A 13,380-nucleotide genomic window follows, 5' to 3' on the forward strand; every position below is an offset into this window, starting at 1 on the left:
GCCGCGCACCGCGCGCCGATCCCTGTCGAGGTAAGCCGGACCGTACGTCCACGACCCCTGGAGGGAGGGCTAGAGTGGGTCGTTGTGCGGGGCGCGAAGGGCAGGGCCGCGATCACTGTGCGGACTGGGGGCCGGGCTCGCGCCGAAGCTTCTCCTGTGGAGCCCGCGGCCCTGCCCCGCGCCCCGCCCCCGCCCGCGCCCCACGTGGGCCCCCCAGCGCAAATTTGTCCGCTAATGGCGCAGGCGATTATCTGCGGGGCCGCTTGGTGTTGTGTGTCCCGCGGGCAGGGCCGGAGTTACAAGCGCCAGGAATCCAGACGGTGTTTGGAGAGGGGGCGGCGGGGGCGGCTGGTAATTAGTGTAAACCCTTTGTCTGCCTTTGATACGCTCAGCGTCTACGCGCCGCGCTTCCTTTGCCTGGAGCTCAGCGCCGAGGGGGGCTGGACCCTGGCTCTGCGGCCGCGACCTGGGTCTTGCTTGCTTGAGCCCTGAGCCCTGAGCGGCGTCCACTTCAGCTCCCAGTGACCGCGTCCCTACTCCAGGTTCGACCGGCGAGATGACGCGGAGCCCGGCGCTGCTGCTACTGCTGCCGCCGTTGCTACTGGGGGTCCTCCCGTCGGCTGAGGCGGCGCGAGGTGAGTCCTGGCGCCCAGTCTGGCGCTCTGGCCTCAGCAGCGCCGCCCCTTTCCCGCCAGCCCTGAACCCTGCCACAGTGCCCTCCTGGCACACTCCTCCTCTCCTTGTTTGCCCCATCGCAGCGGGCCCCCACTCCTGATCCTTAACCCGAAGTCCTACTGGCTTCACATGCCTCCAGCTCAACTCATGGGGTTACATGGCTCACACTCTGGTACCCCCAACTCACCCTCCTTGGCTGACACCTAACCTAAAGGGCCCCAGAACAACATAACTTGTTGGTCAAGTGTGATCTTACCTAGGTCCCCTTCAGGATATGCACACAATCTTGCATACACATACTTTAAGGTGGAGGGCAGGTGGTCACCTCATAGACTCTTGGGGAGTAGACTCAGTGGCCACAGAAAACATGATTAGGTCCCTGGGAACCTTTAGAGACTCACACGGTGGCTAGCTGAATATAGAGAATGTTGGTGGCATTTTGGTGATTGGAGCTCACCCTGATCCAGCCCTCAGCTGACCCAGCTCTGGACCCTTGGCTTGCTTATCTATTACAGGTAGCGTAGTGTAGAGGCTGAGGGGAACACTGAACAGTGAGGGTTGGTCTCTGAGGAAGACACTTGAAGATATTAGACCTCAGGGCCACACACCACTTTGTTGCAGCATACACCACACTACAGCTTGGATACAGCCTCACCCATCTGATGTCCTGTGGAGAGCTCTGCCCTAGACCCAGCCCTGGCAAAGGGCATCCGTAGCTGATGAGTGATACGTGCCCGTGGATTTTTGCCCACCATGTTCCAGTGTCACGGGGCATGGTTAGGCAGGACTCATGGCCAGGCGGGCCCTTTGGGTGTGTTGACCATTCAGGATTGTCCTTGCTCTGTCCACCAGTCCTCTGAGGCTTCGCATCTCCTCCCCCCGCCACCAGCGCGGGCGCACTGAGCCCAACCTGGCCTTATATGGCCACGTTTGGTGTTGGGCCGTAGGCGGCGGCCCAGGTGGGCCTTATGCCACTATAACCCCCCCTTCTGCTTGGGGACTGGCAGGCTGGAGGGTGGGGGCTGTCCAGGCACAGCTGGGCTGGACAGTGTCTTGGGCATGTAGGCGCTTGGGCCATGCTGAGTAAGTTGTCTCTTCACCCCCAACCGGTGGTCCAGTCTTTGATTGCTCTTTTATCTGTTTGGATAACTCCCATCTCTGCACCTGCCTCTTCTTTGGCTGCTCAGCCAGGGAGACTCAGGGGCTCTGCTCTGCCATGATCACTGGATGGGACCCTAAGGCTGACTGATGGGTGGCAGTGGACAAGCAGCACCCTACCTTTTTGCTGATGGCCCTAGAGGGGCCACCACTTCTGCCTTCGTCTCCCTTGGCGACAGCCTTTGGACTGAGCCTTATATCTAGCCCTGGCTGTGCTAGTGAGGCCTCTGGCCAGCACTAGGAAGTTGGAAAGAACTGCCTTTCAAGGGCAAGGACCCTGTGGTTGGAGTGGAAGAATGGCGTTTCCTGAATTATGCTGACTTCTTCCTTCAGGCACAATCTGGACCGGAGGGGCAAAGTTATTCCAAATGCATTCCTTCTCTAGTGGTTCTTCCGTGAGTAGGCCCAATTTTGATCTTAAGTTGGGCCAGAGAACTGCATGTAGAGTTTGGGCTGTTTTGAAAGTCATTTCCCTGGGGTGTCACAGTTATTGGAATCCGTACATCTCTAGATTCAGATCATATTTTAAAAGTTCCCCTTTGCCCAAAGTTTCACAACGTTGGTCAATTTGCCTTAAGATATTTCCCCCCAAACTTAGAGAAAGATAAGTTTTGGTTTACTCTGTTGTATTTCTCACAGTGAATACCATTCTCAAAGATAAGTCTGCAGTGTAGGGCCTTCTGAGAAATGGCACCTCTGAGCTTTTATAAGGATGGCTCCAGGATCAGTCTCTGAGCAGCCAGCACAGGTTTCTCTCCTGTCTTTTGGACCCAGCCTTGCGTTTGGAGTGAGCTGGGCCTTGATCAACAGTTAGAGTGCCTGCCACAGCTGCAGGGGCAGCATAGTCTCAGCAATTTGCCTAGAGCACTGTGTATGGAGAAGAAGGATGTGTGATGCTTAGGAGATGATGACTGACCATTTGTGTGGAGGCTGACCCTGACTTTTAACCAGGCTGTAGGAGGCCTCTATTTTTCACAGGCTGTGGCTGATCAGAGTGTGGCTGGAGTGAGGTGGATGTTCGGAAGCCAGGCCTAGCCCCTGTGAGGTAGGGATGTGGGCCAGCCTCCCATTCACATCTGGGGCCCTATTCCTGGAAGGGAAAATAAATCACTGTCCCCCTGGGGGTGGGGAGGGAGCTGTGAACAAAGTCGCCTTTAGCTAGGCCTGGAAATACCAACCACAGGCTCCTTTATCCTTTGTGCAGGATCAATGAGCCTCTGGGCTCTCAGAGTTGCCTTTCACTCCGCCTGCCCTGTACTGTGGCCCCTACTAGGGAAATGTTGGTTTTTCCCTAGCAGAGGCCTCTAGTCTCTGGCTTTCCTGGCCCTGGCTCAGTCTTTGCTGGTAGTGCCGGGGGCAGTTGGCTGTGGCCCAACAGCCCTGCTCCCCCTACTGGCCATCTGCCCTCTGTATAGCTAGGGCCGGATGCTTGGCCCATGGTGGCCTCTTCTCTCTCATTTTGTCTTAATGTGGTGACTCCAGAATACAAAGGGGTTAAGATGCGTCTAAGCCCTGTTCCCATACTTCATTGACACTCTCCTCTGCCTGCTACCTGCTCTTCTGACCAGTACTCCTGCCTATATCTCAAGGAGGAGATCAGGGGGTTGCTGGGAGTGGGGTTGGGTGGGGGCTAGAACCTCAGGCTGGGGTATAGACAGAGTAGGCTCATGGGGAGTGTGGGCTAGATAGACCTAAGAGAAGTAGATAGAAGGTGTATGCCATTGGGCAGCTGTTAAAAGAAAGAGCTTCCCCCTGAGCAGGAAGTACAACCCCTCTTTCCACCAGGAGTTTATTTCCTGAGAGATTTGTATGGGCTGCCAAGGGCCTGGAGAGCTATTTGGTGGTGCCTTCAGCAGTGGGTGGGAAGAGAGCCAGCTGCTGTTCTGACTCAGGTGTGGGGCTGGGCAGCAATGGAAGGTTCCAGCCCTTGATGACAGTCCAGGGTGCCCCTCAGGGAACTTGGGTTTCTTGTCCAGGGCCACAAGGCCAGAGCCTTCTACTGAGCTGCCCCCATACTCCTTGCAGCCTACTGTTTAGCTTCTGATGGTAGCAGTGTGATTTGGGCTGAGGCTCTGTGCCACATATTGCTGCAGGCAACTGGGACCCCTGGGGAGCTCTCAACACCCTCAGTTCTGACCCGAAGAAGTCTCTTTGTCAGCAGTGCTGTGGGTTTTGGATGGGTTTGCCTGGACTATTTGGTTTAGGCTGTCCCAACAACCCTTCAGTCTTTGTAGGGGCTAGGTGGCACATTGCCTTAACACCTGACCTCTGCCTCGCAGCTTTGGTTTCCGGAAATAGACTTATTGACAGTTTTTGAGGTATCAGGGGCTTCCAGGATCAGAGTCAGGCCTTGTTTAGGGATGGGAGCCCTCTGGTTGCCCTAACTTGAAGCTAGACTATTGCCCACCAAACTAATGTTTGTAAGAAGAGGGTCAAGGGCTGGGTGTCTAGGTGAGTCCCCCTTAGTGGATCCTGAGGCATTCACCTTCTATGGATGGTGTGTATGTGGTTCCTATAGGGTGGTGACCTTAACTAATGATACCCATGCTACTGTATGTGGTCTTGGTGGGTCAGAGAGTGTCTAGGAACTAGCAATGTACAGATGTGGCAGCTGAGGTATTCCAGAAAGAGGTGCAGACCCAGGGGACCAGGCAGTGCCCCCAGAGAACCCCCTTCCCACATCCTGCTGGCTAGCTTGCTGGAACATGATGTCTTTTTGGGGTGCCTAGATGGCCTGATTTCTAGGATAGCCACCTACCTGGGTCTTGCCAATCTTACTGCAGAGCCTATGGGTCTGGCCCTTGGGTGCCCTCAGTTTTTTGCTAAGCCTTACTCCTGTCACGACAATGGGCCTGTATGTTACTGGCCATAAATGTGCAAATGTGCATGTATGGTTTGTGTGTGTGTGTGTGTGTGTGTGTGTGTGTGTGTGTGTGTGTGATGTGTGTGTGTCTCCATGCAGTTATATACCTTCAAGGATCTTGGCCTCAAGACAAGACAGAACCTGGCCCTGAACACCTAATGGGCAGCTGGACTTTGTGACTGTCACCTGTGCTCTTTTTCTTGAGGGGCATCTCTACTATTTCCTGGGCTTTGGCCTCCTAGTATGTGCTGGCCCTAGAGGACTGTCTCTGAATTTCTTACCTGTCCCTGTCCTGGGGCTCCAGCTGTATTGTGGGATATATGTCCTCATAGCCAGGGGCCAGGGCAGTGCCTTGGTGGGGGTGTGCTCATTACTTGGTAGGTCCATCATCACTGGACAGGTGCCTTGGGGTCCCACATGGGTTGGCTCTTACTATAACCCCTCCAGGCTCTTGGAGCAAAGTGGAGGGCTAGGTGAGCCTATTCCATTCCTCTGTGGTTGAGGCTCATCACACCATCCTCTGAGTCTTCTACTCAACCACGTTGTATCTCCATAAAGAGATTCACTCTGAGCTAGCTGACCCAACCCCATAGCCAAGCTCACTGCCTGGCCAGAGAATTCCTTTCAGATTGGAAATTCCTAGGGCCATGCAGGGCTCACCAGGGCCAAGCTAGGCTTGAGCTGTCCAGATGGTTCTTACATGTCACACTCTTACTTTGTCCAGGGTCAGTTGATAGGTGGTGCCTAGACTAGTCCTTTGAGGAGAGGAGTTCAGGTCAACAGGCCTGGAGCCCCAGCTTTCAGCAGTGTCTGTTCATTTCCCCCTTGAGTCCCTAGCCTGGCATCTAGACCTGACACTGACCTTCAGTGTCATCCTTGAGGCTAAGAACTTCTACACAGACTGTGCCTCCTTCAGAAGGTCTCCATGCTGTCCCCTCTTGTATTAATGTTTAGTTTGACCTGGCTGGGGCTGTATGAGTTTTTCAGAGGTATGGACATTGCTGCCTTGGCTGTAGAAGTTATGGAGAGACCAAAAGCTGATATACCTTCCTCCTTGGCCTGGGGTCTTCAGGTTGTGAAAAGATCCCATGACCCCAATATTTGGTCTCCATTTTACCTATCAGAGGAGCAAGGACAAATCCACCTTCAATTTATCTGTGTTCACCTACCTCCAGCCATCAGGATCCAGTCTGTGTTGGGCTTTCTCAGATTCTTTGGATTTCTGAAGGAGCCAGCCTGGGTGGAATGGTCAGACAAGCCCTTTTGGAAGTTCAGGCACAGCCATTAGGCCCAGCCTCTGCCCAGAACTGACCTCTACAGCAGTCCTAAGGCAGAGTTTGGGGAGGTGATGCCCCATTGCTGTTGAGCTTCAAGTCCTTAGTTTCCTCACTGGCTAAGTAGGGTGGATGGCTGTCCAGGTAGAACAAAGGGGGCTGTGTTTCCTGAGTTAAATATAGATGGCTATATCATGGCCCAGATTCCCAGAATTCTAGGGGCTGGGCTTTCTCCTGAGGACAGGGTCCATATGTGGGTCTCTATAACAAGCCAAGAGGCTCAACCCCACAGTGGGTATAGTGGAACCCAGGTGGGGGCAGGGCTAGCAGGGTACTGTTTGCTTTAGGATAAGGCTGGCTCCTCCAGCCGGCATGTTGCCAGCTTGTCCCCCAGCAGTATGTGCAGGCAGGCCCCAAGGACCAAGCTTCCGGCCATCTGGTGATCACTTAAGCCCTATCCCTCAGCAGTGGTCATAGCAGGGCTCCTGCCTCTGAGTGCCCCCTCTTGTAGTCTTCACTCCCTCTGTCTGAGGCCAGGAGGGGTAGTACTTTCTGTGTGGTGTGGGGTGATAGATTAGTCTGGCCATTAGGCATTCCCCAGGTATGCCTCCAAACACCTCTAGGCAACTGAATGTATGTGTATATGCTTGCATATATGAGTCTGTCTGGGAGGCCCCAGATACCAGATTGATTGGGATCATGAGGCCAGGCAGGGCTTTGACCAGTTTCTCATTGACCTGAAGTGTGGGAGGCACTGTGAATGGTGAGATTTCAGACAGTGACAGATGGTGGGCAGAGTTTGCTTGGGAATGGGGCTGGGACCTATGAAGGTATAGGGAGGGGATCTCAGAAGGCCCATGTGCTGAGGTCCCAGGAACCTCTAACACTGTAAGCTGGATGCAGGAGGAGAACCTTGAAACAATAATACTTGCATTGCCCTGCTTCCTTAGGTGGTCTATGGACAGAACAGATTAAAGGAGAGGTGGGCTGACAGCCTTCTTCCCATCTCTGCTCTTTCTCTTTCCAGAGGGAGCCATGAAGAAAGGTGAGGAAGAGGGCTGATGTTGAGATCTCAGTTGGTAGCAGCTTCAGGCCTAGGGCAGGGATGAGGGGAACTGAGTATAAGGGGAGATGGGGCTTGGAGAACAGGGTCTCAGAAAAATGGGAAAGGGTTTGTGTAGTGTGGATATAAGTAGAAGTGTGACAGGACCTATTCGTCCATAGCTCTTTGCCTCATTGAGCAGGAATGATACCCTGAGAGTTTCACTAGGAGATCTGGCCCCCTCCCCTGGGGCTGACGATTCTTCTGCCTCCTTAGAGCCCACCTTAGTACTTCAGGGTGGGCCCTAAGAGGTAGATGTACCATAGGAAGTTGGAAAGCAGCCCCTGGGAGTCTGAAAACACTCACAGAAGCACACCTGGGCTGAAGGTAGCCACATAGCTAGGGGTAATTGCATGCTGAAGAAGTACCAGCTGATTATAAAAACTCATGTGCCCCCAGGCCCTGTGCAGCATCACACTGAGATGGCACAGACTGCCCGTGTCACCATTGTGCTCAGCTGACCTTGCTTTCTCTTCCCAGGATCATCCTCAATAGAACTGGTTGATGTGCTGGGCAGATGCCTCTTACTAACAGATTAGAGATGTGACATGTGGGTGGTCTAGGAGACTGTGGATGCCTCTCTTTATTCAGAGGTGACCCTGGGACAGTCTCTGATGCGGTTCCCACCAGCTCACCCTCCCTCGTGAGAGCACTTTTCCTTCAGCCCTACACCTTTCTGATACCTGCAGGCTCTGTGTACTCTGTACTCATCCTCCCAGCTAGGTGGTCACTTTCTACCTGCTACACCCAGTCACACTCCTGTCCCTGCACTCCAGTCCAGAGATACCTTGATGGTTGAGGCTGAGGAAAACTTGGTGTGGGTTGGTGAGGTTGGGAGTATGTTTCTGATGGCTAAAGTTGTGGGTCCCAGGAATTGGCTTTTTCTGGGATGGTTGTCTTGACTTGTGGGACTTGAGCCTCTGCTATGGGACCCTCCTGTGAACATCCTGTTGGGGGGCTATCTCTTAAGGTCAGACTACCTCCCATGTATGACTAGGTGCTGTCACCCACATGGACAGGACCCAGTGGGTTCTTCTTTATGAAGCAGGTTCCCTGAATGGAATCCAGCTAAGGTACCGAGGATCTGTGCCCAGCCCTTGCTCACCTTGTGTATCCCAGGCAGCTCTTAAGCTCTGACCCTCTGGACACTTGTCCTCTGATCCCATGGTTTTGGGATTATGTACCTGTGAGGTCCAGCCACTTGGCAGGCCAGGGCTCCTGGGGCTGCCTGACATCCCAGAGCAGATTCTGTCCATGAACGCAGATACAGAGCACACAAGTAGGACAGCCAGTTCATGTGTGGGTGCATGCGCATCTGTCCTCATTGATGGGCATATATGGCAGTGAGTGCTGGCAGATGCACACCTGGCTATTCTGTGTGGTTGCTCCTGCTGACCCATTTCTATCTGAAACAGGTGTAAGGTGGCTGTCCCTTGCACTATGTGCAGCAAGAATGTAAGACATCCTATGAGGCTGTGTGTGCAGAAAAAGACTATAGCCAGAAGCCCATCCTGCTGTCCTGTTCATGTGGTCCCCTCCTTTCTGACCAGGGAACATGTAGTTCTCTCTGGTGAGACAAAGGGATGGCTCTGTTTTCTTGGTTTGAACTTGTAAGTGTTATTGACTTAGGCTGTGTCCTGACCCCTCTGGCCTCTCCATCTAACTTCTCAGGGAGGTTGCCTGCTATGGTGATTCACAGCAAGGTGCTTGGGACTGACACAATGGGATGTGTTGGACCTGACTACTGTGGTTGGGAAGTAGGGTTCATGTTTGGGGCCTACTCTGCCATACCAAACAGACTTCCTTAGTGGGGTCCAGGTTGGGTTCCCAGCACCGGTGTCAGACCTTTGCTTCCCTCATGTGTTTCCCCAACCAAGCCCTTTAACTCCTGCAGGACCCCCAAGAATGGCAGACAAGGTGGTCTCACGGCAGGTGGCCCGCCTAGGCCGCACTGTTCGGCTACAGTGCCCGGTGGAGGGGGACCCACCACCATTGACCATGTGGACCAAAGATGGCCGCACAATCCACAGTGGCTGGAGTCGCTTCCGCGTGCTGCCCCAGGGGCTGAAGGTGAAGGAGGTGGAGGCCGAGGATGCCGGTGTTTATGTGTGCAAGGCCACCAACGGCTTTGGCAGCCTCAGCGTCAACTACACTCTCATCATTATGGGTCAGTTGGTTCGTGGGTCAGAGGTTATGGTGGGGCCAGTATTGACTGGACATAAGGTGTACAGCAGATACACCTGGATTCTTCCACCCTGTTTGTTCAGCCTGCACCAGATCCACCTAGACATAGACAGGATCCAGTAGGTCCTGTCCCCATTCCCAGCCTGGGCCCTAGGGCAGCCTAGGCCCCCTGTCACTAGGCCAGCCTTTGGCCTTTCCTTATGGATGGTAGAGATGGATAGAGTGTGGGGACTCGGGCAGTGGTTCCACAGAAGAGTTGCTGGGTGGGTAGGGTGGAGTCGGGTGAGGACTTGGCAGGGCAAGCTTTGGCAGCCATAACTTTGAGGCTCAGATTTCAGAGTTCAGAGGGGCCGCAAGAAGTGAATGGCCTCTGTTCTCTTCTGTCCCTGGTGCCCAGTCGGTAGGGAATGGGCAGGCGTCTTTGGTGACACACCCTCCATACATTGGTAGCAGGCATGGCCCACCTTCTTTGCTGGGCTCTGTAGTGTGGGGCCCTGGGCCAGGCTGACTCTCTTTGCAGTGGAGGTCTAAGGTAGTGGCCTGGGACGGCCTGGTCCTTGGTCTCGAATTGGGTGGAAGAGGCGGCTGTCATAGGGCAGCAAGGGGACATTCCTTATCACACCCTGCCCCCCTCATCACAGCCCAGTACAGGCCCCAAGGCCTTCTCAGGGGTTGGAATGGGAATATTGCGGCTGTCCACCCTCCCTACCCCCATCCTTTCAAAGAGGATGATGACCAGGCGGTATGTAAGCCATGTCTCTGCACCAAGCATTCGGCCCCTTGATGTGGGCTAGGGTTACTGCAGCTGCTGGCTGGGCCTGGCCCCCTCCTCCCAGGCCTTGCAGACCCCCCGGAGCCAGGGTGGGGGGTGGCTCTCCAGTCCCACCATGCCTGTCAGGGTCACCTGCACCCAGGGAGGGGGCTGGCAGGCAGCCACTGCCCAGCTGTCCCTGAATCCTGACATGTGGGTGTGTCCATGGCCTTTGCTTGGGTTCTAGGGCTGTCTCAGCCAGGCCATGCTGGGCACTGGTTAGCTGCTCCCCTGCACCCCTCACCTGGCCTCCTTATGACATGTTTCTCTACAGATGATGTCAATCCAGGGAAGGAGAGCCCTGGGCCAGGTGGCTCTTCTGGGGGCCAGGAGGACCCAGCCAGCCAGCAGTGGGGTATGTATGGGGTAGGGAGACTCTTTGTGCTTGGAATAGGGCAGTGACCATCCTCCTGGCATCCTCACATATCCTTTCCCACTGACCTTGATGCTGCCCTGCCCCACAGCACGGCCTCGCTTCACGCAGCCCTCCAAGATGAGGCGCCGAGTGATCGCACGGCCTGTAGGTAGCTCTGTGCGGCTCAAGTGTGTGGCCAGTGGGCACCCACGGCCAGACATCATGTGGATGAAGGATGACCAGACCTTGGCACGGCCAGAGGCCAGTGAGCATAGGAAGAAGAAGTGGACGCTGAGCTTGAAGAACCTGAGGCCTGAAGACAGTGGCAAGTACACATGTCGCGTCTCCAACCGGGCCGGTGCCATCAATGCCACCTACAAAGTGGATGTAATCCGTGAGTGGCGGGTCTGGGGGAGGACAAGGGCCTGTGGTGCCTAGAACTCTGCTGACATGTTTGTTTGTCCCTGCCATAGAGAGGACCCGCTCCAAGCCTGTGCTCACAGGGACACACCCTGTGAATACAACAGTGGACTTTGGTGGGACAACGTCCTTCCAGTGCAAGGTTCGCAGTGATGTGAAGCCTGTGATCCAGTGGCTAAAGCGGGTGGAGTATGGCTCTGAGGGTCGCCACAACTCCACTATTGATGTGGGTGGCCAGAAGTTTGTGGTATTGCCCACGGGTGATGTGTGGTCACGGCCTGATGGCTCCTACCTCAACAAGCTGCTCATCTCTCGGGCCCGCCAGGATGACGCTGGCATGTATATCTGCCTGGGTGCAAACACCATGGGCTACAGTTTTCGTAGTGCCTTCCTCACTGTATTACCAGGTGTGTATGGGCTGCCCACCCCCTGCTCACTCTCAGTCCCTACCATTGGTTTGGGCTGTCCTGGGGGTCTCCAGTGTCCAACTCCAGGTGGGGGCTCCCTATCCTTTTCCCTTTCTTGTGGGTCTTCCTTGCCTCATGGGGAGTCACACTTGGCGTGGTTGTCTCATTAGTGTACTGACATTCCCTTCCCTACTCTTTTCCTTGTTCTCTCTTGCAGACCCCAAACCTCCAGGGCCTCCTGTGGCTCCTTCATCCTCAACCACAAGCCTGCCGTGGCCTGTGGTGATCGGTATCCCGGCTGGTGCTGTCTTCATCCTTGGCACTGTGCTGCTCTGGCTTTGCCAGGCCAAGAAGAAGCCATGTGCCCCTGCACCTACGCTCCCTGTGCCTGGGCATCGTCCCCCAGGGGCATCCCGAGACCGCAGTGGGGACAAAGACCTGTCCTCATTAGCTGTGGGCCTGTGTGAGGAGCATGGAGCCACCATGCCCCCCCAGCACATCCTGGCCTCTGGCTCAGCTGCTGGCCCCAAGCTGTACCCCAAGCTGTACACAGATGTGCACACACACACGCACACACACACATGCACACACACTCTCTCATGCGGAGGGCAAGGTTCACCAGCACCAGCATGTCCACTATCAGTGCTAAATGCAGCAAATCTCCAAGCACTGTGCCCTGAAGTAGGCATATGGGGGCCAAGACAACAGGTTGGGAGGATTGAAAGCAATGGAGGAAGAATATCCTAGGGCCCTGTGGTAGGCGCTCACATATTTGGCCATATAGATGTATGTACTGCCAGATGAACACACACCCAGCCAAACCCACAAACAAACATTTACAAATGCGAATGTGTGCTCATGTGCACGCACAACCTGAGAAGCCTTCAGGAGGATTTGTTGTGTGCCTTTGCAGTGACATGTAGTGATGGCTAGTTGAAGGAATCTCCCTCATGTCTTAGTGGTCATGGCTACTCCCCCACCTCTGACCACCTGTGTCCCTGCCTGGCCTTGGTGGCTACTTTTGCCTCTGTGTATGCTGGGTGTCCAGGAGTCTACTAGCAACCTAGGTGGGGTGAGCAGTGTGACCATGCCTGGAGGTTTGAGCCACCCTCCCTTTGCTAGAGAGAAGGGCCTCGATATTTATATTTAAGAAGTAAAATAATATTAATAATGATGTAAGGATGGCTGGGACACAGGAACTCTGGCCTGCCCTGGGGCCTGGGACCTGCCTGACCTTGTGGTTACATTGGGTATCCTCACTGTCCATGGCTGCCTGGCCTCTGTAATTTTATATAGAGTTTGGGCTGAAGCCTCGTATATTTAATTTATTTTGTTAAACAAGAAAGTGCCTCTTTTTTTTCATTCTGGTGTTTTTACCTGCGGTTGGCCTATGTGTATTTGCCAGTGAGCACACACATGTGCTCTATTTGTGTCTAATTACATATATTTACTGGTGTGTGTGTGTGTGTGTGTGTGTGTGTGTGTGTGTGTGTGTGTTTGTGTGTGTGTATGTGTGTGCATGTATATGTTAGCTTGCATGTATACATGTGCTGATGATGTGCCTGTGTGCCTTCCCTCTAGATAAGCTCCTGCCTTGCATTTCCTAGGCCTCAGGCTTGGGGTTTCTCAGGCTTTGTCTTCTATGAGACCTTGGATTTCTGAGCCTCATGGTGTACCAGGAGTGGCTGCAACCGGTGGTGTGAAGTGTGTTCCCACCACTCTGGGGTCTGTTCAGAGTGGTGCTCCACACATCTGGCTGAGTGCTGTCACCTCTGTTCTGTGCATGCCCCTGCCCTTAGTGGGGAACCAATTTTTGTTGTTCCGTTTTATGTGGCTTTATGCTTAGAGCTGGGGTAGGGCCAGGCCCAGGTCACAGTAACTTCTGTTCTTGGGACTCCATCTGAGTGCTCTCCCAGGTACTCGTGTGGTGATATGTGTGGCAGTTGTTTTTGTTGTTGTTTTGTTTTTCGATTCAGGGTTTCTCCTCTGTGTAATAGCTCTGGCTGTCCTGGAACTCGCTTTGTAGACCAGGTTGGCTTCAAACTCAACAAAGATCCACCTATCTCTGCCTCTCAAGTGCTGGGATTAAAGAGGCGTGCGCCGCCACACCCAGTGGCAGCTGTTCTTTTCA

The 13,380-nt window shown here is 54.2% G+C and overlaps 1 protein-coding gene across 3 annotated transcripts; it reads left to right on the top strand.

Moving 5' to 3' along the window:
- Window positions 1-239: 239 nt before the first annotated feature.
- Fgfrl1 (fibroblast growth factor receptor like 1) lies at window positions 240-12,611 on the top strand. Of its 3 annotated transcripts, XM_037209306.1 has the most exons (7): window positions 240-351; window positions 543-635; window positions 8,967-9,239; window positions 10,342-10,422; window positions 10,532-10,816; window positions 10,896-11,249; window positions 11,467-12,611. In XM_037209306.1, exons 2-7 carry the CDS (start codon window positions 557-559, stop codon window positions 11,994-11,996), a joined length of 1,602 nt encoding a protein of 533 aa, XP_037065201.1. In that variant the 5' UTR covers window positions 240-351; window positions 543-556; the 3' UTR covers window positions 11,997-12,611. The 3 variants fall into 3 exon arrangements, with proteins under 3 accessions (XP_037065201.1, XP_037065202.1, XP_037065203.1); XM_037209307.1 differs by lacking the exons at window positions 240-351; window positions 543-635 and adding an exon at window positions 1,737-1,758; XM_037209308.1 differs by lacking the exons at window positions 240-351; window positions 543-635 and adding an exon at window positions 2,504-2,878.
- The last annotated feature ends 769 nt before the right edge of the window (window positions 12,612-13,380 follow it).

The sequence above is a fragment of the Peromyscus leucopus genome, chromosome 10 (assembly GCF_004664715.2).
Source record: "Peromyscus leucopus breed LL Stock chromosome 10, UCI_PerLeu_2.1, whole genome shotgun sequence".
Classification (NCBI taxonomy): Eukaryota; Metazoa; Chordata; class Mammalia; order Rodentia; family Cricetidae; genus Peromyscus; species Peromyscus leucopus.

What these genes read in the sequence shown, in the direction of transcription:
- Fgfrl1 (XM_037209306.1), top strand. Translation starts at nt 557, where the DNA reads ATGACGCGGAGCCCGGCGCTGCTGCTACTGCTGCCGCCGTTGCTACTG. An exon ending in GTCGGCTGAGGCGGCGCGAG is followed by an intron (nt 636 to 8,966) that starts GTGAGTCCTGGC and finishes TAACTCCTGCAG; the next exon opens with GACCCCCAAGAATGGCAGAC. An exon ending in CTACAAAGTGGATGTAATCC is followed by an intron (nt 10,817 to 10,895) that starts GTGAGTGGCGGG and finishes TCCCTGCCATAG; the next exon opens with AGAGGACCCGCTCCAAGCCT.